This window comes from Myiozetetes cayanensis, unplaced genomic scaffold (genome assembly GCF_022539395.1).
Source record: "Myiozetetes cayanensis isolate MyiCay16 unplaced genomic scaffold, myiCay2020 scf1, whole genome shotgun sequence".
Lineage (NCBI taxonomy): Eukaryota > Metazoa > Chordata > Aves > Passeriformes > Tyrannidae > Myiozetetes > Myiozetetes cayanensis.
The window spans coordinates 136,237,461-136,263,304 of record NW_026086604.1 but is presented as its reverse complement, the minus strand read 5'-3'; the positions used below and the strand labels follow the sequence as shown (position 1 = coordinate 136,263,304).

Here is a 25,844-nt window from a genome sequence, read left to right as displayed (position 1 = left end):
CACTCGTATCTGTACATTCAGTCCATAAAAGTACTGCCTCCTACATAAAAATTTATTCTGTTTTGGAGTGATGGAATATGTTTTCATCCATTTGGATTAGAAGTCTGTTTACAGTTCAGTATTAGTGAACTTCTCCCAAGACTTACAAGCTTTCATGTTTTTCTTGGATTTGCCAGTATCTGAACTCAACGATCTTGACTAAGACCTACCTACGTTTTTTGGCTAAAAGCCTGAAGCTGTATAACTGTTACACTGCTTTCAACTGATTTTAATATACTTCTATTTCGAACAATCATTTTTAGACTATTTCAATTTAATTTACCACAAAAGCCACCTATTCTTAGTTTAGTGCCAGAAGGGCGAGTTCCAAAGGGCTTCCTGAGCTGACTGATTCTTAACCTTTACCTGCTGCACTCAAGCTCTTTGTCACAACACTGCTGGCCTGAGACCCACAGCAAAAGGTTTCCAGCAACAGCAAAAGGGACAGCAAGGGCAATGGGTTGGCAAGGGCTTTTCCTGTCATTGTTAGTGATCTCAATCACCCAGCAAAGGCTTTCCTTGTTGCTCAGACTACCTCTCTTGCAAGACATTCAGATCACTGTCATTAGTCCAGCTGCCTTGTTATTTTGGTGTTAAGCTGTGGACACAATTCTGGCTTAATGAGCTGTCCTGTGTACACCACCAGTGCTGGGCAAAAGCAGAGATGGACAGCATTACATTTGTTGTATGAAAAATAACTACATTTTTTTCTATTGCTTTCTTTTAAACAAAACAAAATAAGAGGCTCTACTTCTTAATGGCCTAGGAAGGCTAAATTAGCAAACCCAACCTTTAAAACAGTCTCTTATCCAAGGAAGTCTAGGTCTGGATCTCACCACTAAGAGCAGTAGTTTTAGTTGCACTTCTCCATGTTTCAGCAGGATGAAATGGAATTGGTCACTAACCTGTTGTGCTCACCATGTACTTCCACTTCACCACATATGTGTCTCCCTCATGGAATTGCCCTATGCTTTGCTTAGGCAGTCTACTATAGTCGAATTCCAGGATATGCCAGACATCCACAGACGCAGTGATGATTTCAAACTGCCTCCCATCTTCTCCTTCTACAAGTCCGTAGCCCCGGCCAATATTCATTCCATCCAAGACAGTGCCTACAGTTGTTTGAGGCACAGCTACCATTAGCATGACATCATATGGTTTAGAGTCAGATCTGGATTCTTCCTGCCAAAAAACACAGAGAAGAGATTTCTTTGAGCATAGCTTTTTTTCTTCTTACCCCACAGTACCAGTCAAACAGTTTGACTGCTGCATATCTCAGTACTTTAGTATCTTGCCATCTTTTGATGCCTTGTCAAAGTCACCTTGGCAGCATTCACTGAGCTGCCTGGCTCATATGGAATTAATTTTATATATTTATATAAATATATAAATTAATATAGGAATAATAATAATATAACACAGCTCTGGGAGTTCGCTGTAGGAGGGGATGTTCTGAGCCCTAGGTCAAAGCCCACAAGATAATAAACATGCTCTGGATTCCCTGAGAACAAGCTTCACTGGCTTCTATCCCAGCTAAGTCACCTAGTTTGAAATACCTAGCATGCTTATTATATGCACCTTCTGGTGAAGGGATTCACTAGAATTCTTCTCATTGAGTTTCTTCAGTTCTGTCCAGTCAAGAAATTTTTCTTTGAACAGTATCGTCTCGTTATGTTCTGTGAGTCTGCCAAACACAGCCCAGTCTGGGCGTCCTTGTCCCTTTCTGTACAAGGGAACAAAAGAAATAGAATCAAATTAAACGCTGTGAAAAAAGGACATGAAAACTAGGTATCTGCAATGAGAATAAATTTAAGTTACAATACCTGGGTATGAGGGGATTGCATTCTCCTGGGTCTAGAGGATTTATGTCACAATTGGAGTAGTCAAAGGTGCCATTCCACAAGTGTTTTGCCAGCTGGAATGCCACTTTTCTCTGTGCTAAAGTAACTTCCTTTCCATGCCATACATATACTTCACTGCCAAAATCAAACACCAGCACCTAAAAACCAAACCAAACACAAAACACTAACAACCTACTATTAGGTTAGGTGATACCCTGATCCTCCAGTTTCCTTGTGCTGAACAGAAACTCCTCCAAGTATGGGAGTTTCTGCCATGACACTAACAAGCAGCACTGCAATACAAGTATGGACAGAACAGTGGTCTGTACTGGGATATCTAATTGTTGAGCATGACTGGAAGCAAATTCAGGGAATGCTGTGAGGTGTATCTTTAGGTGGCAGCTAAGTCACTATTAGATTAGAGAGCTCTTATTTCTAAAAACCTGATTCCATTACATGACTGATTGCTGGCCAGTTACAGCAGCTTTCCCTGATATTTTGGCCTATGCCTTGTCATGCGGCCAGGAAAGGCTGATAGAACACTGCATGGGTAACTGAATCAGCAAACAGGCAGAGACTTAATGCTTTCAAGAAAACCCATTGTGTCTTTAGTTTAGAAATCTGCTCTCATTCTGACTTAGATGGGTGAAATGGTTGTTTGAAAGGGAAAAGTCTGCCAAGGATAGAAATAAAAACGGGGGTTAACTTTGTTTGGTTTTTGCTACCTGTTTTGCACTTCCTGAGGCTGGAGTGAGCCACTATTGACAAAAATGTTTACACCTCCTAAAATGGTATTTCACTTTAAAGATAGCATGATCAAATTTCTTGAGACCTGTAGCACACTCTAGACAGCAAAGTGTTCAGAAGCCTTTCAGAAGTATGGAGGACTCAATTTTCAGTGATACTCCCCATGAGCATTTGCAGTTACCGAGAGTCATTATCAGCTGCATGTTCCTGCAGTTACCACAGGAGCAGTAAGTGGCACGATACCTCTTTTTGTTGTAGCAGGGTGCATTTTGGCACCTTTCCCCAGTAGTCATCCTCAGGAATAAGCTTATCTTCTACAAGCCGGTAAATGCAATTAGTTTCTATTATTGCAGCTTCATACATTTCATCTTCTTCAGGACATCCAGCAGCTGAAGGAAAAGATTGTAAAAAATAATAAAGGAATTAACGTCTTTTACTAAAGAGAACTGACTCGACTATTTTACTGTGATAGAACATCAGATATTGTAACTATAAGAATGCTTACACTGGTAATTTGTCTGTCCACCAAGGAGTTTCCAGAAGTCTTTGGCTGCATGGGTATGGGTATTTATTCCTTCTTCTATAGTCTGTATATAAGAAGCTCTACAGCCAAGTTCCCTCTTTGTCTGAATTAAAGTTGCAAGTTCTGAAGCCTAAGAGATTAACAATTATCTGAATAGGATTGCTTAAATCTTTGGAATTCTTGTGCAATACTTTTGTTCAGGGAGAAGGCAAATGGGATATAATAGAGCAAATAACAGAAGAAATGGTTATTATTTGTTGTACTAAATAAACAGACACTGGAAAAAAGTTACAGATAGGCATTCATGCTTTCATTTACCTTAAAACAAGGCCTGATCTCAATGAACATGGGAATAAAAAGGACATCCTGCAATTCAGACTATTTTTGTTTGAGTCCAAATCTGTATCCTGAGGATATCCTCTTTTCTCTTGCAGCTTCACAACCTACATGCTCTTATGTCAGCTTTCATTCAGTGCATGAGCTAAAACATATTTTCAGGAATCCTGCATATCTACCTGTCATGGACTATCAGTTACATGCCACTTTTTGAGAGAACTGCCACCAAGGATCAATTTCATCAAAGAGACTTATATTGCAACAGTTCTAAAAATAAATAATAAACCCTCCAAATAGTACTGACCTTTGCTTTTTCTATGACATTTGCAAACTCTCCTACCCATAAGAAACATAAATGTGGAGTTAACAAGAGGAAACAGTCTCCGCTGTTCAGTGACGAGGCTCTAGGTTCAACTAATCTTGTTTGAACATGTCTTCTTCCTAACGAGAAAATAAAGATAATTATATTCCTTCAACTACTACTATCAAGTGCCAAGATCTAAATTGTTTTCAATGACATACAAACAACCCCAGCACATTTAGCAAAATATATGGAGACACTCTTAAAGAAGAATTAAAAGAATACTACTGTGGAAAAAGAGTTTACTCACAGAAAACAAAATAACTGTTGTCTCCTATCAACTAATATTTCTATTATTTTCTGCTCTTAGGGTTAACAACTTTGTGTCCTTCTGGAAGGAAATCAATTAAGCAAATGACAGACAGCAGCAAAATTCCAGAACCCTTTACATTTGCTTAAGTGAAGCTCTGACAGAGTCTCTGTAGGCAGTAAAAAGTATGAGGAATTTTACTTTGCCAAAATAGTAGCTATTATTTTTGCAGAATCAGATACATTACTATGCACTGTAAGGGGAAGTGGAGCAAGAACAAGATCATATTACTTCCAAGTTATACTGACCAGTGGAAGAATGAGATAATTAAAAAATTTCCATAGGAGATGGCTAGAGTTTCTGAAATACTCTCTTTTCTCCTTGGAAAACACACACCAGTGGCATAATGCAAACTTATTTGTAAAATTTAACCTTTGTCATGCAGTTGTCACTTATTTTTTAAGTTTTGGACATAAATCTTGAGCTGAAGATCTAGAGCAAGGTAAGCATCCAACTGTGGTAGCAACTCCCACGTTACATTCAGCCTATTAATTATGGAAAGTAAAAGCAGTTCCAGCATACCTTTAATTTGCAGGAGCATTAGCTTCTTGTATGGCACAGCACTGTTGTTGGAGTTTTGCTCTGTTAGATTAACACTCCGCAGGCTAATGTTGCTGAAGTTCTCTTTGCTTGCCAGGCCAGCAAGTGCTACTTCTGAGAAATTTGAGTTTGTAGACACTTGTACGTAAAAAGAAGTTGGAGAAAAGATACACACACAAACACAAAAAGGTCAAAATTATATTAAAAAATTGGGTGTTGCATTAAGAAAATAATTTCTGCCCATTATTTCCAGCTTTTCTTCTTATCAATAGCAACAGCAAAACCAGGTTGAACTCAGATTAACCACTATCCCAAAAGATGTGTGGGTTTAGGATTACCTAAGTTTCTAGATATCATCCAAGAGTAAACTGTTGGCATCAGAATTATGTTATTTGGCAGAAATACCAACTCTGCTAGAAAACATGTCTTACCCAATGTTTTGTGAAGTACTGTGTAGATCTTCAGTGCCTTATAAGTCATTAATAATAAAAGACAGTAGAGATTCAAGGCTAATTAAATTATATTCCCTTAAAATTTGGCTCAGACAGTGTGATGCAATAGCCATTTGAATTTCAAAGTCTTAGTCATGTTTTACTGTAAACTTAAGGCCCAAATTCTTGGCTACTTCTGCTTGTTGCTCAACCAAAGACAAAGCACTTAATGAATTTATAACTCAGGGAAATGTTTCTCATGAAATGGCAAAAAAGTATTACACATATAATTAGTGTTTTCATCAATACAGTCAATGTTTAGAGATGATCTTTCTTTATTCAAATGTAATAAGGAAAACTTGTACCCCAAATGGTAAGAGTGGCTTGACAAGCCTTTGAATAAATTTTACAAAAATGTCTTTTGCTGTCTGCCTGGTTGTCAGGAGAAAGCAATGTCACAAGTAAAACACAAAGCCCTGCCACAAAGCACTGATCCTCTATGGAAATTAATCTTTAGGAGTCAATAAGGCTAATTCTAGTTTCTGAGAGAAAATTAGGACCCAAAATTGAGGCCAGTGTACCTGAACAAAAGTTCATCTATTCTTGCCAGCTCTTGCCCCAGCATAACGTAATGTTGAATCTGCTTTCCTTGTCCTGATCTCCTGTCCTCACCCTGCAGGCACTGTGGCACTCACTCTCTCTCTCTACACAAGGTGACTGTGCTAAAAACAAATAATTAAACCTACACAGGAGCCCCTGGTGGTCTAGTGGTAAAGGCGCCGCGCTATCACCGCGGAGACCCGGGTTCGATTCCCGGTCAGGGCCACTCCCGGGCAGGTGGGGCTCGTTAGCCCTTAAAGGCAACCCACCTACGTCCTGAGGACCTCGCTGCCACCGTCCAAGCTCGCTTGGCCCCGGCAGATGAACCTTAGGATTAAAGGGTGGGCTCAGTTCCGCGCACACTGTGTCTCACCTAAAAAATCCAATGCGCAGGCTGGAAGGTGGAAAGACCTTCCCCGGATCTTCGCTTGCGAAGACTGGCCATTATTATTTAAACCTACACACAGGATGGGGCTGTAGGTAGCTTTCCCTGAGGAAGTCAGATACACCCTTCTCTCCAGACCTCCTAGACAGTCTACATGCAACCTTATAACCTCAATCAGTTTATTCCCACTCAGATAATAAGTTCCAATCCTTCATTTCTGTTTTTTTGCATTGGGATATTTTGTTTCACTTTTAATTAAAACAGCAAGATGGTGTCTTGTACAAATCATCCTTCTAGCTTACTTTTTTCTACTTTCATTCTCTTTGATTCCATGAAGGCAACATTCAGTCTTTGTTCAGTATATTCATGAAGAATATCTTGTCTTGCTGCCAGCATTTTCAGTGGATTTCTTGAGGACTGGACTCTGCGGGTAGGCCTAACTGCACGTTTGTGCTCTGCCACAGAAGATATCAACCTGAAAAACAAGCAGTGTTTATGACCATCAGGTAACTTTTCTAGGGAGAATCACCTAATGACAAGAAATGAGGATCAGTTCCTCAATTCAGGCAGGAGCATGATTGCAGAAATATGCAGAAGAAATGGCCATGCCCAGTACTAAGATACCTACCTACATGATGACTTAGAGCTGAACACTGAGCGCTGGCCCTATGTCTGCATTCAAAACAATGGGGGGAAAAAAGTAGTTCTTACTTTGGTGCATAAGGATCAAAGATGGCATCAAAGTCCTCATCAAGGTCCAAAGGCACTGACGAAGAAGGGAAATCCACATGGCGATAAAATTTGGAAAATGTTTCATCATCATCCAGCTTCATCACCTCTTTCACAGATCTTCCTGTAACTGTCAGCACTGTCTCTTGCATCCCACCAACTGCAGGAAAGAAAGACCTTATCCTGTAAATAATCATACTAGAGTTTTTAACTCTAGAAAAGGTAAACACACCTTGTTTGGTAGTTGTTGGAGTGGGGATTTTTTTTGGGGTAGTAGTGGTGTTTTGGTTTTTCTTGAGTATTTTTTGTTTTTTTTTTTTTTTTTTTTTTTTTAACTCATGGTAGAAAAGTGTTGGTAAAGAATGTTAAAACAGTGCAATAATCATTATACAAAATGCTTGGGAAATATGGCTAAATGAAAAACTTGGGCACTATAAAAAATGAGTTGTTTTGGTAGGATGATATAGTCATTTTAACATCTTGTATATTCCATCTTGCCTCCAAACATCATTCCTTCCTTTGAAAAGACCTACTAGAACAACAAGTGGAAAAGTCACTACTTCAGACTAGTGAGTACGGCAGTCATTATTCTACACTAGTGCCTCCTCTGCTGAAATGTGAATGCATTTGTTTATGGTATCTGACACATTACAAATTACAAAAGGTGTTTTGTCTTACAAATGGAGGACAGACCTATGAAGTAGAAACACTGAAGAAATCTAGACAGCTTCATAAATAGCAAACAAGCTGTACAAGGAAGTTGAAGAACTGCTATAGAGAGTAAGTTTTGAAAAAAGCAGGAAGGTGAATGAATTGTGCTTGGAGCAGCTTAGTGTCCTATCTTGATTTTAATAACACTAAACTGCATTTAAAGCTGTTTCACTATATGGTAACCTGTTTCAGACTGGCTGTGTGGCTGTAAGAAATTTCTTTCTCAAGAAGGATCTGTACATCATGTGTAGAGAAATAAGAAGGTTATTTTGGCCTTTGTGACTTACTCTATTGTACATTTGTAATATAATAGAGAAAGGCTTTTCTTTTTAAAATTTAGTAACGACTGAATCACAAAAAAAAAAGCAAGTGATCAGTAAGTGCAGTCTGAAAAAAGAAATATTCAGTTTCTGTTACCAGACATTTTAACTAAGAGGTACTTTAATCCATTTACTGAAGTCAGAGAGTGGATACCCTGCTGCCTTTGGTAACTCTACCAACCTTTGTTATTCAGCCTTCCCAAGAACGACTCCAACTTGTCAAGCTTCATATCTGATTCCAATTGCATATCAGGCCTGGCTTCAATTTCTAAGCAAACCAGAAAATAAAACTTGTGAATTGACAGGAAGTAAAAAAGCCTGGACTTACCTCAGCCATTTTTATTCCTTACCTTCCAAGGGCTTTGTAGACTTCTGCCGGTTACTGTAAGGGGATGCTACCGGTGTTAGAGCACTGGGAGCAGCCAGGCCTGCGTAGGAACAGAGAACATAAGAAATGCAGTTGCGACTTCAGCCAGTGTTCCCAGCAATGATGACACGGAAGCTATTTAGGGAAAGCAGATGAGCCTGGATACTTCCTACAGCCTGGAATATTTCCCCAGCCTCCCTAAATCATTGTAGTAGAGATGACAGAATGCACTGCCCTGCCTACTCCTTTAACCAACCCCATTCACAAGAACAAAGCTTCAATTCCAAGTGTCTGTAAGCAAGCTAACACAAAATACAGACTCTCTCTTGAATACAGTAATTTTACACCTTTTCAAGATAGTAGCAGTTCACTTGGTCTACATTTTGGATTTCTGCTCTATCACAAGCCACATTTTAAAAACATGCAAGTGTTCTGCAAAAAAGATATGGTTAGCAAGGAAACTACCAAGATCTTGTTTGGCACCTTCACCTCCACCATGCCCTCACCACCTTTTCTAAATTTAAATGCATCCCTATTAATACATGTGGCAGGATGCACTTTTAAGAACACATGGATATGGAAGCGGAAACGGAAGTCAGAGTTCCCACCATATCAAGCACTGCTCCCTCCTTTTGTTGCACTCTCCTCCACCCTTTTCAGTAACTATCATAAAGCCATTCATTCTAGACCCAGATCATAAAGCAATTCATTCTGGACCCAGTGTATAAAATAAGATGATTTTTGTTTAGTTCTTTCCATGTGAATCTACATCGCTCTAGTAACAGAAATGGCACTCTATAGGAGTCATGGCAACCCATAGGATTCATGGGTTTTATGAGGTAGAAATGCATAGTGAAGCAAAAAATTGCATTTATTTACTCTTGTTGCCTAGACTTTCAGTAAATGGGGGAACAGACATTTACACCTTTCCCTAATATCTGTTTTCCACTTAGCGATAGCTTACTAATTACTGAGCCATGTAAGTTTAAGCCTTTAGTTATTTTATCAGATTAAACCAATGTTGTGCTGGGAGAATATGGACTAACTATGTTTCCACTATCTTTACTGTAAGTCCTAGCAAGTCCTAATTTTCAACACCACGATTGATTTAGAATATAACTGGGTAGCTTTTCCACAAGCAATTTTTCTCCCTTCTACCTAAGATATTAAAAGTTCCAACAGGTTTTAAGTCAGTGGGTAAAGCCTTCATCAAGACATACTTGAGAGGACACAGCTCTTAAGCAGCTCTACCAGGACTTAATCCACAACACCACATGGAGAACTGCTTAGTAAAGGATGACCTTCCAATTAAGACTGAAAAATTTTCAGCCATAAGAAGCAATTAAAATACAGCATCTGTGCACATGCATATAACAAAGAGGTAATTTTGCATTTCTTTATCATAATCTCTTAAATTAAAAGCTGATCACGATAATTTATTCTTTCAGGCTCTAAAAACAACACACTTCTAACTAAAATCCCACTTGAGGTACTTTTTTTAATGCCACTGTCATTGTGTTACCTCGCTTCTTCAAAGGAACGATCATAGCACCTAAAGAGACCCTTTCAAAGTAAATTTTTTCCCATTAAAAAGAACAATGCTATCACCTTCTATTCCTATCAAAAGACCAATATATTTGAGGAAAAAAAAAAAAAGAAAAAAATCTGAAAAAGCGAGTCTGTGGACAACTGAACAGTTTTTCTTGGTGACCCTCCAAAGTAGGTTACTCTTTACACACTGACCACTGGCGTTTCTAGCAGCAAAACAATGTAAGCAGCAGCTAAAATATTTTACTAATAGATGTAATTCCTAATACTCTGTATCTGTTTATCTGCCAACAGAACGTGGCTTGGATTGCAAACAGTTACTCCTGTTGCAATATTGCCCTCGATCTAAGAGGATTTTTTTTTTTTATGGTTGTCATTTAACTCAAGGTTTGTTGTTGTTGTGTTTGATAACCAAGTTCTTGTAACAAAACAAAAGCTAGTATTCATTAAGCAAAAGGAGGTCAGTTTAAATGCCTTCTTCCCAAACCTATCATCTTCCCAAGAGCACTGTGAGAACAGCTACATTTCTACCATGTGCAGCCTTCAGAGACTCCTGTCCACTTCAGAAGAATGATTAGGTCTCAGAAAAGTGACTGAATTCAAAAAAAAGTCAACACTGCTCCCTTGCCATTTCTACTTCCTGATTCTATGCAGAACCAGAGAATCTGTTCAGTGATTTCTTCAGCCAAACATAGTACTTCATGTTGTTGTACAAGACAGCATCCATAAAAATAACACTTGTTTGTTAAATATTCCCAGTGTTCCTAAGAGTGGAGGGAAGTGCCAGCAATAGCAACAACTAGATTTCACAATTATTCTCCAGACAACGCAGCTGGGTTTTCAAAGGAAGAATAAATAAGAAAGAATAATCCAACTGTGCCCTCTGGGTTGTATTAGAAGGAGAAACAAAACATATATCCCTGTCCAAATGATAACTTCCACCAGTCAGAGTCCCTTAATAACTGGATGGCAGTGCAACAGGGTCAACCAAAATGGATCCATATGACAGCCACAAGAAACTAAAGTGAACAGCCTCATGACATGATATTCAGCTGAAACAAAGTCCTCCTCTTGCTAAGCACAGATACTGTTTCTGCATAGCTTTAGCTTGACTTTATTTTGACTAGACAGATAAGAGGTGTCTTATTTATACTGGGATCATTTCATCACTGACCTTTTTTTACCATTCGGCCAGCTACAGTGAACTGTGTGGAGTCATTGGCTGCTCCTTTACCCTTGGACTTCCAGGCTTCTTCTCGAGCTGTAATCAGGTGTTTCCTTTCCTCAATGGTCATTTGACTCTCCTGGTTATCTGCCATTCTTTGCTTTTTGGGGGAAAGAGAGAAACAGGTGTTTAAAAAAAAGATAAATGACCAGGACACAGCTAAAGAGTGGCTGAACATTTCAACTGCCAGATGCAGAGGGAAGGGAGCAGGAGAATAAACTACTGAAGTGAAGTCACAGACACAGCTTAGTGACCCTCAGATGCTTCACTGTCTTGCTGCTCCATTACAATGTGACTATGAGTGTTTTGGTCTGTGCTCTTTGACATTTTCTTGACACTACCACCCAGGGCAAACGGTCCCCCTCTAAGGAAAACAAACCATTCACTCTGCAAATGATAGAATTTTTCAGACCTCGTTCTTTTGAAGGATGACTTGCTACACAAGTGAGATCACTAAACTGACGCTGAGCAGATGTTTTCAAGTGTGCAAATCTGCAGAAGGCACAGGGAATAGCAATGAAATGGTGTAATTCAGTGGATCTGCAGGTGGCATGGGGAATAGCAATGAAGTGGTGTAACTTCAGTGTGTGATTCCTGAATCAGTCTCTTACAGTAACTCAATTCTCCAGGCAGGATTAGCAGCCTTATCTCTCCAGAGGCTGCTCACTTTAGTTCCTATGTCAGCTTGCTCTACTAAATATTTTTCCAATGATTGTGATCATCTCCACCACCCCCTCTCCTTTTTTTTTTTTTTAGGTGACCCTCAGCTTTCCTTGCTTGCTTTAGAGGTTATCAGCCAACAGCTTAAGTGATCAGAAGCAGCAGGTGAATTTTATCATAGTGCCCTCCTAACACAAAGGACTGATGATGGTACATTAAATAGGAAAGAAACTGAATTTACACACTCTGCTGTAGCTAGGTCAGGCCAAATAAATATTATTTTAATGCATTTATCTTTAAAAAGTAGCAACATTTCAGGGATTATACTGCATAGAAATCAGATGTAAAAGTATTTTTAGTGCGAGGGACTATCAACTCTAGAATTACTTTCAAGTTGCATGTAATTCGTCATTTTTCTTCACAATCTCGCAGCTAGAATTGGAAAAACAAATTAAAATCTCAAGCTTTAACACAGCTCTAACTCATGGAACCACAGAGGGAAAAGGCACAAGTATGCAAAAGCTTGTGAACATAAACATTCTTCTTCTTTCAAGATACAAGAAAGAGATATAAACCCACTTATGTTTTATTTTCTTAAAAATCAAACAGACTAAAAAAACAAGTCACTTTATATAAAAACTATTGTGACTGCAGGGGACACACTAAAATAGAGATTTCATAGCGTTTCAGCAATTACCAGGATCAGTAGCCATCAGCCAGGAGAGTGAAGACAAGCCAGGAAATGGCTTGTACAAGGACTAGGACCATGACAGCCTCCACTCCTTCCTTCTAGTTCCATATAGCTCTGCAGCCTTCTGCAGTGAAACTTCCTTGCAATTTATCAGGAAAGAGCACGGGGCAGCCAGACAATATGACTGCAAGCCACAATAATCAAGATGAAAAACTCTGATTTTTCCCTAGAACTCCAAAATGTTCAATAGAAATAATAACATGCAAGTCTCTTCAGCATCATTTCCTCATCTGTCAAAGCCTCAGAATGCTTTAAAGAAAAAAAATGAAGTATCTCTGTTCATTTCCCTAAGTTTATACCCATTCCAGTGTCAGCACAGCCACTGTTCTGGGATGAACAGTTGGTAGAAAAAAACATAGCAACATACTAAAGGAGACCTGGGCAGAAAATTAATAAATACCTAATCAAGCCACAAGGGAAATTTCATACACAAAACTCATACTTTTAACTTAGTAAGGGTGCTGACTTCTATTACAATATGAAGGGAAGTGAGGGAGAGGGAGAAAGAAGTAGAATCATATGGATTTTGTTTGGGTTTGTTTTTTGTTTGGTTTGGTCTCTTTTAAACTTACAGGGGGCTTAATTTTGGATTTTGTCTTCAGTGAGTACCTGAATCCTCAGAGTCTACAGAGCTACTGAAAATTCTGGAGAAGCAGACCTGAAAAGTGTGTATGTTAATCCCTACACACTTGAATTGCAAGAAAGGCTCTGAGTAATTCTGGAGCTGTGTCAAAGGACAAAAGAGAGCAGCTGTCTGACAGCAAAAACAAACTTTTTTTTTTTTTTTTTAATGGAAGATTTCAAGCTGTTCCATTGGGTAAAACATCTTTGGAGTTCTTAAAAAAATAAAATATCAGACTGGGTGTGTATGTTACACAGTTCAGAGCAATTCCATATTAAATCTCTTCCTAATGCATGAAGACTCCCACTTTAATCTACAAATAGATAAATGAACTAAAAAATTATAAACCGAACAGACACCAAGCAATCCCCAACCCATTTAATTTTCTGTAATAATCCTGGTGAAAAACAGAAGTATATGTCATGATTAAATAAAAAATTATTTTCTATAGCTGGAAAGCTAACATGAGCCAATGCAACTATCAAAAAAAATTTCAGAAAAAAATACAACTGGTAGTTGGGAACAGTTTTGAAAGCTTCCACAGTTGCCAGTTGCAGAATTTGTGAAGGAATGAATTGGTCAAAGGACATTCCAGTTGGGAGAAAGTATGTCAAGAAAGTTAAAAGTCAAGAAACTTTTAAGTACAGGTTTTATTTTCAAGTGAAAAAAAACCAAAGACATGAAAGGAGAATCTCAAATTTTCAAATGTAAAAAAGTAAAAACAAGAATTAGTATGCAAAGAATAAAAAAAAAAAATAAATAAAAGCTTAGGAATAAAACAGCTCCAATGTAGTTTAGTTTTCTGTTTTCATTAAAAAGGTAGTTACTTTCAATGAACTATTCTAATTCATCATGTCAAATGCATACATGTGTTCATTGATGTCTTAGCTGAAATAACTGGAATACAAACATAAGCAGTGAATTTTTAAAAAAGCCTTTGAAAATTGGAAAATGTACAGGAGTGATAAAAGCTCAGATGGAGAAAATATTTAGAAGAATAAAGAAACTAAAGGTAGGTACAGGTCACACGAGCTGTGTGTTGTTCCAGAGACCCAGAGAAAGACTGCTGCAAAGACAATCAATGAAGAATCAAATCACAGGCACATAATTAATGCCACTCCACATGGCATTATGGAAAACAGGTTTAATCAAAATGGTAAGTTTGATGAGCTCAAGTGTGATTAAATATATTAACACAGTTACCTCTGATTTCTTTAATATATTTGACTTAATCACAGATGACATTCTGAGGTGGGTTTTTTTGAGCAATATAAAAATATCAGAGCAGCTTACAGGCTGCAAACTAGATAACTGACTGAAAAATTACTTCTAAACAGAAAGGACCCATGCAGTGATCTGATTCATCCCAACTTTGATTAAAATGCTATCATGAACATGGGAAAAAAAAGATGCAGTTCTGCTGAGAAGACCCTCATGATGACACCAACATACAGAAAGTGATGAAGATAAAGAAGAGATAATCATATGGATGGGTAAAAAAAGGGGTATCTGAAAAATCTGCTAAATCAGGATTTTAAGATGAATGTTATTTGGAAAAGGAAACAAGCAAACTCCAGACAATTATGAAGACAGAAAAAGAGAGAGGAAAAAGTCCCATGGAACAGTTGTTTTGCATAGATAATCTGTACTGCAATAGCTCATCCATTTCCAGCCCCCATAATTCTACCCAGGATGGTGACAATTTTAAGGGTTTCAGGAAAGGGTTGAAATATGTTTTCAAGATTTAAAAAAAAAAAAAAATTACCTCAGATGAGTATATATTTTCACTGAGGAGGGTGTTAAGAGTTACATTTTACACAGCAAGAATAATTACATATGAAAAGTCACTTAATATTGCAGGGAGTTTTCTGTATGCTTACAGTTAGGAATAAAGACTGCATATTTCTCTAAAAGTTCCTGTTTTAAGTCTGAGGAGGATTTATAGACTTGATGTAAGAACAGTTAGAAAAAGGGATTACTTTTCTCCCACTGCTTGGCTAGGTTGGATGATAGTGGTCTTTTCTAGCACTGCAGCACATTTCTTGAGGGCATACACAGGCACTGCACTGCTTCTGCACTGTCAGTTCATTCTAAGCAAGGGGTCACATCTGGGCAATGCTCCATTTTGTACCCTACAACCTTCCACTCCAAGCATGTTCCTTTTAGGTCACAAAAACACAACTGAGCAAGTGGTTTGTTAGCATGCTGGTGTGTTGTTCAGGGGTTTGGTTTTGGTTTTTAATAGAGGAAATAAGATAATTCATGGTTTTCTATGTAGAAGATGAAGACTGCTCCTACCAGGGGAGCCAAAAACCAAGAATTAATAAAAAACCCTGTATTTTTCAAAAGAGGGTTCCATTTTAAACCAATTTTATAAATTATATAAAAGAAGAATCCAAAAAGCATCTATTTCCTTTTTAATACAAGTAACTTCTCCAGTTTAAACTCCTAAGACAAAAAAAACCCAAAAAACCCCTGAAGAATCCAACAGTTGTACGAGTACATTAAAGTCTCTGCATTGTTTTCCTCCGCAACTTTATATGGGTCTTGCTATAAGAGAAACATGGAGAGAAAACTACAATGCAAACACATGCCTTTCTGTTCAAAAGTGTGTTCAAAACAGAACACACTCAAATCACATTTGGTGAAAATAACAAAATGATTAATTGTGCCAGAAAAAAAACAAACAAGCAAACAAATCTGTGTGTACCTTCACACTGTGCTAGAAGGAAGCAGCTTGCTAAAGGGGCAGGATGTATCTCACCACAATCAATGGAAAGATAAAAACTTTTTGGCTGTTTTCCTTTTAAGACAGATAGAATGAACAGCCCATTGAAGGATCTCCCCTCATTACTGGAGGGATATTACTAAGTTAGACTGTATGTTTATCTTCTAGATACATAAAGCTGGTGAACTCTGTCACAACAAAATTACCAAGTGATCTGAAGTAAACAGTAATAAGCTATGTTAAATCTGGAGCTTATGGAGAAGAGGTAATACTAGCACATTTCCGTTACTCATCCCAAATTTAATATTTAATTAAAAAATTATAGTAAAAGATCATACTCAAAAATAGCTGTGCAAGTGAATATGGAAATGGTAAATATCAGTCTTCTAAATGTCTATAGTATATCCAATAGGCCCTTCCGTACTCACCATCCTCTTATTCCAGCAGTGAGTATCTGCTCCTTGAATTCACTGCCGTTATACACCTACTGGTCAGAATGCACCCCACATGTGACACAGACTGTGTATCGTGTGGGAATGAAGAACCCAATGTATTCCTAGTAGTACTACAACCACAGATGTGAGCTGGGAGGCAAGGGACAAGGAGGTGCAATATAGCAGAATTAGATTTGCACAGATCTACTAGGAACTTCCACTGAACTCTCCTTGTTTTCTAGAGTTTTTCTCCAGCTTGTTTCTTTGCCCACTCCTGCCTTTGCATTTTTTACCTCTGATGATGTGAATCAGGTACTACTTGCTCAGACTGATATCTATTATTCTACTTCTGCTCAAAGACAAATTTGTTATGTAGGTCTAGCTGTAGAAAGTTTGTATTTCTCATTATCTATTAATTCTTCATAAGTAAGTTCTTTAAATTGTCTATGATGGAATTGCAGAGGTATGGACATGATTTTGAGGAAGACATTGCATGAAGCTTCTCTAACATTTAATGAAACAGCAGCAGAACTCTACTCCCAAGCAAACACAAAGTTAACTCTACTGCCACAAGTTGCTTTAGGAATGTGCATCTTCGACCTGAATGTAATTTTCCTGTCTTACTCCTCCCTCCAATAATTAAATAGGAAGTTTATAGAGCATTTCACCTTCCATCTCCAAGGATGACGTTCATCAGAAATCAGAGAGCTTGATTCTTTCAAACTAGTACTACAGACCTTAAAGGAAGAAAGAGAGAGAGGCAGGAAGATGGGACAGTCAGAGAATAGAAGCAGAATATGCCAAGGCAAAATCCTTTATGCAGGGACTAGGGAAAAACACTATAGGAAAGTCACCTCTGAACAAAAGTAGCTTGTTTTTTATCAGTCAATAAATTATACGATGTTATTTCTTACATTGTATATGCGCATTACTTACAGAGAAGTCAGGGTACACAGCATTTTATTCTAAAATAAATGCTGTGCTGTTACATACTACTCCTTTTATATACCCTTTATAACAACTTGCAAGTTTTCAGTATCATAACAAACATAATAATGTTTCCTTCTTTTACTTTCTCAAATATTCATCTAACATAGACATAGAATTTTTAGAAAAGCAACCATTAGAGAAACAGGAGAATGTATATTGAAGATGAGTACACAGCATAGTGGCATAACACTATGTTTCTTTAAAGCTGCATTTGCTAAGCTGGTTAATCAGTTAAGAGGATTTTTAATTTCCTATGTAAGAAAACACTGTGCAAATGTGCTTACTTGAAATTGTTGAGCATTTAAATTGTGCAGACTTCTGCTCACCTGATTAATAGGTAGAAAAGGATGAAATTTTTGGAGAGCGGGTATAACAGGAGAGTAAGTAGAAGCATATACAGGTTCCTATGACAAGGACAGAAGCAAAGCAAAGGAATTAGAAAAGAACTGAACTACCAGAAATGGAGATGGGGAAGAAATAACTCCTCTTTCCCTAATTTCATACTTAATCTTTTAATCTTCTAGAAATGTTTTCCCTATTGGAAAACCAGAGATAAAAAATGTTGTCATAATACAACAGCATATTTACCAAAACCATTCCATGCAGGAATTATCCAAGTTAGTAACAAGATCACTACAACTCAACACAGAACAAAACAGTACAGCTGGAAGATACATTTTTCATATGCTGATAATTTTTATATGTTTCTGTTTTCATGCACCATTAAATGGATGAACCATGTCAACCACAATGTGAACAATTCTGTTGCAAGTTTAATCAGACCTTGTTAAATAAAAAGCCATCTATTTTCTGGATGAAAGGAAAGAATGCTTACTAAAACTGGGAGATCCAAAAGCCATCTGGAGGGAATTGCTAAGCCCACAGTACTATTCAGTGAAGGTGAGTTCACCATCCTAAACAAAGCCTACAAATAACCCCTGCCCCAGAGCTGGGCTTACCCAAAGCTGATTAGACATGGCTTTATCATCTATAATTCTTCTTCCATTCTATAGGTTAAAGCAAATGTGGAACATGGCAAAGAATATTGATAAAAACAGCTCATTAGAGTGGCTAAAATGAAGCCTAATCATTAGTTTCAGCTTTGATGAGAATGGGATACAAGCACTTCGTGGATGCCATATTTGAAACGGCTAAAACTAATACCACAGCAAGAGACTAATATTTTGCCTAGAAGTCACTTTTTAAGGGTTCACCCCCTTTAAGATTTTTACATGCTTCACCTCTGAATAATTTTGAAATGACTGCTCAACCCTTTAACACAAGTGCTGAGCTGCAATTTAAACTTGATGTAAGAATTAAGTGTTTCAAATATTAGTCACTTTAATGTAATTGCAATGCAGCTGGTAACCACGTTAATCAGGGACTCTCTTAAATATGGTTGACTATAAAATAGAAATGTTTATTCCTGTAAATCTTGCTATTTTGATACCAAGGGAAGACTTTAAAGTAAGTAAATTTTTCTACTCATGAAAAAAACCCAACAAACTGGAAATCTTCCATCCATCCAAGCTGATGAAAACAAATGTACTAAATCCAAAATATTTTTCCCAAATAAAAGGGATTTTTTTTCCATTAAGACATTCATCAGTGTACAGTTGTTCCCCTGATGTTAGAGCTATACTTTGAATTGTCCAAGTATGTTTTACCATATATATAAATAACTTAAGAAGTCTCATAGCTTCCAAAAAACTTTCCTCCTGTGTGCAGCAATCATCAAAACAGATGCTGGACCTCCAAGTAAATTCCCACTTCCCCCCCTCATTTGTATTGCCTTTATTTAATTCCTTTGTTGCTTCTTTTTTCCCCATTTGAGATTGCTCTGTCAGCTTTTCCATGAATTTTATGGTGTGGGGTTTGTTTTGTTTTTTTTTTTACTGTTTAGTCTACATATAAATTACTATAACACACTTGGAGAAATATCTCACCATGCAGACAACTTGAAGAAGCCTTTTGACTAGAAGTGATGAAACAGCACTATTTAATATAACTATTTTAGAAAGAGCATGAATCTTTCCTCTTTTGTTGTTTATATGAAACTTAAATGTAGTTTAATAACTTATAATTTATACAGCCATAATTCAGTATTCAAATCTCCAGAGCAGGTTAGATAACCTTTTAAGAGAGAGACACACACAAAAGAAAACCTAGAAAGGTGTCTGACTACATTAACAGAAGCGTCATACAGCAATTAAAAATGTCAGGCATTATTTTGCACCAGCAGGGCATGACAGAAGTTTACACACCCTTGCTGTTGATGCACAGCTGCCATGTGTGGAAATCGTATAACTAGCTCAAAATGCAGTAATCAATAAAATTCCTGCCTGGTTTTTTGGTTGGTTGGTTGGTTTTGTGTTTTTTTTTTTTTTTTTTTTGCAATCCAGCAACAGAAACCACCAAGATTCTCAAGTACACCACAGTCTCAAAGTTCTACAAACAGAATTCAGTGGCACACTGCTTCACGATTCTCAAGGGATAACAGGCATTACATTGACTAATTATCAAAATGAGTATTTCTAGATTTAAGGGCAGCTGACATGGTGTCTTGTAAGCAGGGTGATCAGTTTAGTAAAGGCTTACATTATTTCTCATATATCACATAATGAATCAGCATCACAAATATCAGTACAGTTCAGGGAGTTGTGTATCTTACACACCCAAGTTTTCAACCATTGGCAGACATGCAAATACTTTCATTTCGGATCTAAATAGCCAAGAGCTAATATGAGCTATCAGAGTGGGTGACCCAGTGTCACAGAAACTCCCACTGCTAGCATTGTCACTTCAAAGCTTGTATCCTTCAAGCACTTCATGCTCGCTTACTTGCTTTAAAAGCCTAACTTGTGCTATGCTGAGTGAAGTTGCTGCACATGGAAACGCAGCAGGGAGGATATGGGTGCTGAGGAGCGAGAAGAGAGAACAAAGGATTTGTCTCCGACTAAAACTTGGCAGCTGTTAAAAGCTTTTTCTCAACCCCATTGTCTCTAGTTGGAGTACATTTGTTATCTGATCTCAACAGTTGTCATTTTGGAGACCAGCCTGTTAAAAATGTGACCAATATTTTGCTTCCTTCGCTGAAACTATTTTTACTTTAAGATTTGTTTCAAACTAGCAACTGGATTTTTGAACAAGTTCACAGGGCAAAACCAAGCCAAACCCCATAAACCAAACTTCAAAAATCAGCTTTCTTATTCTCTGTCCAGTTAAGGCAACAATTGACGAGTCATACAGATTTACCTTCAATAATGACAGACCGTGACCTTACTTGTAATATAGTGACAGAACAGGAGACTTTTTGTTACTGTTTGTCTATACTATTTAATAGAAGCAGCACTTTCACAACTAAATAATTGGATGCAAAGATTACTGTCCCCATTAGTAAAATTTTTAACACAAATTTTATTTTCACTTGTCCTCTGGGAAATACTCCTTCAAAAATAAAGGTGTTGGAAACAGCCTATTTTATCTGACACTGTCATTTTCAAAATACTGGACTCAGAAGGGAAACAAGTCCATGTTGGCCCTGTATTTTGAGGCAGCAGTCTGTCCATTTTGAAGCAAATCTCCCAGTCATCCTCACTTTCTGTGCTTTGGTTCACACTGCAGAGACTTTTGGATGAAACTAAGCCCTAAAGTGCACTCCCAGATTCCCATGTAACACCAATGGTGGTAAAGGTAGTCAGGCCACAAGACCAGCCTAAATTTAGCCTGAAGCAAAACTTCACTGAATGAAAAGAAGCAAGTGTGGCATGGATAGCACGTCCTCAGCAGTAATCATTCTGATTTACAGATCCAATCCTGCTGGGCAACATAACTTACTCATGTATAAACATAATCAGTGTGCTAACAATGTAGACCTCGCTTTCCTCTCTACACCTTCTATCCATCTCTCTCTCTATTCACTAACACTGATAAGACAGATAAAATCCCCTCCTAACAGTTTTGGCTATCCAAAACCAGCAAAGATCATGCAAGATAATCAAAAGCCAAACGGCTCATGAATGCTCTGGTACCTGCCTTTCCTCAGTGGTTCTAGGATCCAAAATTACTGGTCAAAACCCCAGTGTTTGCACAGAGATGACACAGCCTTAGGAATGTGAAATTTTTACAAGCTCACCCATACATAAGAAAACACCTGAACTAAGTCTTAAGGCAATTTCATTGCAGGAGGGGTGTGGGCAAAGGGTAAGGGGAAAGAACAAGAAATCATTATACCTGTATATGTTCCAGAAGCCTTACAGACCCATTTACTAGTTCATAATCTCCTGATGTGAAGACATTGTAATCAATATTATATGTCCCAAGACAGTGAAGCTGTTCTCATTTAATGATCCCTCATGTTGGGAGAACTGTGTTTTAAACAAGCCTGATAATAAGAGGAATGACAGGAGCTAGTAGCTAATATTAGGCATGCCTGTCTAGTTGGATGCATCTTCAAAAAGCAAAAGCATTCCAAGCAAGATGTTTTTTCCAAACAAGGACAGAGTTACCTTCTTTAACAGCTGCTCAACTTCTTGCATCTGCGCACTACGATCACCGACAGGCACTTTTGCATACTCCTGCTTTTTGCCAAGCCTGCTCTTCCAATCTTCTTCACCACTCTTCTTCAGCAATGCCAACCTAGAAGGAAAACCATGCCAATAGGTAGCTTTAAACACTGTACTTCCCATTATCCTCAAAAGCTAACCTTTTTGTTGCACTAATGCTGCATTCAAGATAATTTGAAATTAGGTTTTCTAGCCTTAACTATAGTTATTTACATTTCATACACATATACAAGGCTCACAAACAAACATGAAGCCTTTACTCTACATATTGAATGGGAATCATCTGTCAAAACACAGACATCTAGATTTTACACAGGCACCCCAGTTAATTTGTATAATCAGCAAAAATTGCCAATACAGTCAAGGGAGACCAAGTACAATGCAAATCGTCCTAAAGTAGACATATAAAGTTTACATTAGTAACTGCTTTTTCTTTCCCCTTCCTTCTGTTGAGAAAGGCACAGAGACCGACTAGCTTGGCTATGGATACTTATCCTGTAGATGTCCAAAGTTATGAATACGTATCCTACCTTTAGTCTTCCTTGTACTCATTAAAAAAATATTTTTAAAAACTATTTTCTTTGAAACCCTAGAAGAAAGAGGTCTGTTCAGCAGGCACATACCAATTAGGTCTCATCAGGCACACCAAAGCACAGCTCTACAGTTACTGCTTTCACTACAACTCCATGGACTGCAGATACTGTCAGACTCCCTGCATCACTTAGTATCTCCTTGCTTAGTTCAGGCATTGCTGTGACACAGATCAGCAGTACCAATGCACTAATAACTTGGTGCTAACTACACTAGAATGTGAAATCTATTAGCAAGATTCAACTCATTTAAAGGATGTCTCATATTTATAATTACCAATGGATTACCATTAATCTCACTAAGTAGGATCTTTTCCAAGTGCTGTTTCCTAATCTTGAGCAAAATTCTGAACACAGTTCAAAGGGACACTGACTGGCTCTGGTGGGGGCAACACTTAGAATTATTTTGCAAGAATTAGAACCTATTTGTCCATTCAAACTCTGAGGTGATTAGTAGAGTAGGATAAGTCAGTCAGGAATACGAGGTCTACTCAGGCATGGTCTTCAGCTTACCTTTCTCAGAAATTAACATTAGTATGAATTTTCTACCTTTTAGAAATCATTCTTGGTATCCATAAAACGTGCATCTGCAGCACTGGTGCAAACAGTTGCATCAGTCCCATAAATAATTTTTATTTTAGTTGAATTAATTCTTACTACATACCTTTTTAAAATCTAGGGCACTTCAGCAAGTATTATACAAAACCCTTAACGCTATTAATATGTGAACGGGTTCAGTAGTTAAAACTATTCTGACAAAAAGATATGGAAATTCTTTTTTAGAGATGTGATTACTGTCACCCTCACTGTAAGTCTTGTCTTGAAACTCTGAGGAGAAGGAAAGAACTGAATAGGTTTAGCCAGAAACCAAGTTTCAGGCAGCTGCTTGCTCCAAAAATCCACGCTACTGACCTATTGAGGATCATCAGTTGGGCCTAAGGCAGTCATTTGAGAAAAACTAAGAATGCAGAGAACAGTAATCCACAGAATACAATGGCAGTAAGAATGTTAGTATTCAAGAAAGCAGTTATTTCCTCTCTTCCTGCTCGGGCAGGCAGTGCTGGCAGGCTTCACACTGCCTGGTTGCTTCATACCTCACAGTACGGGATGAGTAGGGGTGAGAAGGACTCACAATAAGGAGTTGAGGTCATGGCCATTGTTTCCAGAACAGATACAAGAATTCACTGCCCAGAACTAATCTTCTAGAGTGCATCCATGCATGTGTGAAACTGTGGAGGAGACCGAGATGGGAACTGAATTGCCACCATGCAATGAATTATCTTCAGTAGCTATGTCAGTTTTGCTTAGAAACAATCTGCGATAATTGCAACTGGAAGGTATATTGGTCAGCTTTGGCCTAAGATGGGTTTATTTTTAAAAATGTCTATAGCAGGCAGAGGAAAAAAGTCTTTTTTTTTTTTTTTTTAAGCTAACTTTACTGAAGGGTATTTGCTCTAGACTTTTGACCCAAATAAGCCTGGTTGATCAGGGAGAGAAAAATCTATAATTCTAAGAACACTTGTGTCTCTGGAGACTTTGTTTTCTTCTCTGCCATCAGGATGGATTCATACCAGCCCCCCATTCTTCACTGGTATGTGTAATAAAACAACTCACTCCTACAAGTGAGAACACAGATTTGTCCGTTTTGAGCAATGAAATCACCACTTAAAGAGACATGTAAGCTCTGTATGCCAATGAAAACTTCACTGCTGTGTAAAACCAAAAGCCATGCACTTCTTTTGAACAATGGCAGTGGCAATAAAGTCAAACTGCCCTGACTCAGTAACAATTGGATGGAGGGTGCCCTTTTGTATGAATAAAGATGCAAGAACTATGGAATTGATTCATACAAGCAAGTCCACCAGCTCAGTAGCTTAACTCAAAGTAGACAGAACTTGATTCTTTGGAAAGTCTTCAAAAATAAGGCAGCTATTAGTTATAATCCTCAGATTTGTTTAAGACCTGCTGTTTACTAGTTTCATTGCATACCTCTAGTTTTCCACTTTCAATAAATAATGAATAATCATTCATTATTCACTTTCACTGTTTAGTTATGCTGCTTTTGCCTCCAAAAGTTCCTTTTCCATTCTGAAAAAAAAGTTTTACTCTTCTCTTGAAGAAAAAAGCTTTTGTATGTCTGCCCATCTTTGACAGCTCACTCTGTGTCCTTCTTTCATCTGCTATTGAGATAGAATATGTGACATCAGGATTGAATGATCATTATCCCAGGGGTGTCAGGATGGCATCAAAGCAAAAGCTTCCAGAGCTGAAGGCAAAATGTTGGTTTAATACTGAAGGGAAACAGAAACAAGATTTGAACAATGGTTTTACCTTAAAAAAGAGTGTTGAATGAAAGACATTGCCAAAAGTCTTGGCAAAAAGTGTCCATAATGACAGACCTTTCTTCTGTGACAATATTTTAATATCTTAGCTGCTAGTGTTACCCTTGAGATAGAGCAAACTGGACATAGGCTTGTTTTTCACATGTACTCTGTTGGCTGCACTTGACTATTACTTTTCAGATAAATCATAAATCCTGGAGGGCAGTGTGAGATACATAACTACAAAAAGGAAGCTGATTGTTAAAAGAGTGCATAAATTCAATATAGCAAGGACCAAACTGCATAAGAAAGTATTGCTCTGGTATCCATACATCCAAAAAAGGTTGAAAATTAAGTTGAAATTCCTCCTGACAAAGTGTGAATGATGGTAAGAGGGCCACCAGAAATTAGTTATCTGTAACTTTCAAAATGGTGATTATAGCATGCAGTTGACTTCTAAAGCGGAGTTGATAGGATGGGCCTTTTAGCAACTTCGGTCTCCATAACTGCACAAAGACAGGAGAAGAGAGGTGTCTTTCTTCCTTGAAAAATCATGATTTTCATTCTTCCATATAGTATAGGTAATTCTGAAAATGCCAGGCAGGCATTCGCTCCACAAGGATAATATTAGTTCAGTGAAGCAAGTCTTTGAGAAAATCACTTTCATCCAGACCAGTACTCATGCATCCTGCCCAAATACCATTACATGTGTGGAAAAGTTGTTCTTCCAAAAGGTGAAAGAATGTCTGACACAGCCAGAAAAATCCACTGGATGGGAAGATGAAGTTAGTAAATGTAAAAGGAAAAAAAAATCAAACTGCAATAGTTCATCTTTAGTAGAAATGTTCTTTGATGTTTATGAATACTTGGCAACACCTACAGCCAAGCAAAAGAAAATGACTGGTTATAGTTTTTAAATTCTGAGACAAGAAGTAGACTACTGTGGTATTTTGGAAGTCTAAAACATTTTGATACCAGCTCAGTCATTTACAGATATTTGTGGAATCACAATATACAAATTCCTGACAAGACAGTAGGTATTTCCTTCTGTCAGCTCTGGGACTGACTAGACAGTCTTGCAGTCCTAACAAAAGCAATTCCTAGTTGTGAGTGTGACTGACAGCCTTCTACTTCCATTCCTCAAGAGATCAACTCAGTGGAGGCATTAAA

At 37.8% G+C, this 25,844-nt stretch overlaps 1 protein-coding gene across 18 annotated transcripts in view; it reads right to left on the bottom strand.

Moving 5' to 3' along the window:
* Nucleotides 1–25,844, bottom strand: part of SVIL (supervillin) — a 139,141-nt gene that overhangs the window by 11,761 nt on the left and 101,536 nt on the right. For 15 of the 18 annotated variants that reach the window (XM_050310332.1, XM_050310342.1, XM_050310352.1 and 12 more), the window contains 15 exons: nucleotides 21,707–21,836; nucleotides 17,525–17,602; nucleotides 16,877–16,945; nucleotides 10,963–11,113; nucleotides 8,224–8,301; nucleotides 8,055–8,141; nucleotides 6,825–7,002; nucleotides 6,416–6,588; nucleotides 4,680–4,835; nucleotides 3,791–3,927; nucleotides 3,133–3,280; nucleotides 2,871–3,016; nucleotides 1,863–2,038; nucleotides 1,618–1,762; nucleotides 945–1,221 (listed from right to left, as the gene is read on the bottom strand). In XM_050310332.1, the coding sequence (XP_050166289.1) occupies nucleotides 945–1,221; nucleotides 1,618–1,762; nucleotides 1,863–2,038; nucleotides 2,871–3,016; nucleotides 3,133–3,280; nucleotides 3,791–3,927; nucleotides 4,680–4,835; nucleotides 6,416–6,588; nucleotides 6,825–7,002; nucleotides 8,055–8,141; nucleotides 8,224–8,301; nucleotides 10,963–11,113; nucleotides 16,877–16,945; nucleotides 17,525–17,602; nucleotides 21,707–21,836 (2,129 nt within the window). The remainder of the gene's footprint in view (nucleotides 1–944; nucleotides 1,222–1,617; nucleotides 1,763–1,862; nucleotides 2,039–2,870; nucleotides 3,017–3,132; nucleotides 3,281–3,790; nucleotides 3,928–4,679; nucleotides 4,836–6,415; nucleotides 6,589–6,824; nucleotides 7,003–8,054; nucleotides 8,142–8,223; nucleotides 8,302–10,962; nucleotides 11,114–16,876; nucleotides 16,946–17,524; nucleotides 17,603–21,706; nucleotides 21,837–25,844) is intronic. The other 3 variants (XM_050310323.1, XM_050310413.1, XM_050310422.1) reach the window with 1 other exon arrangement.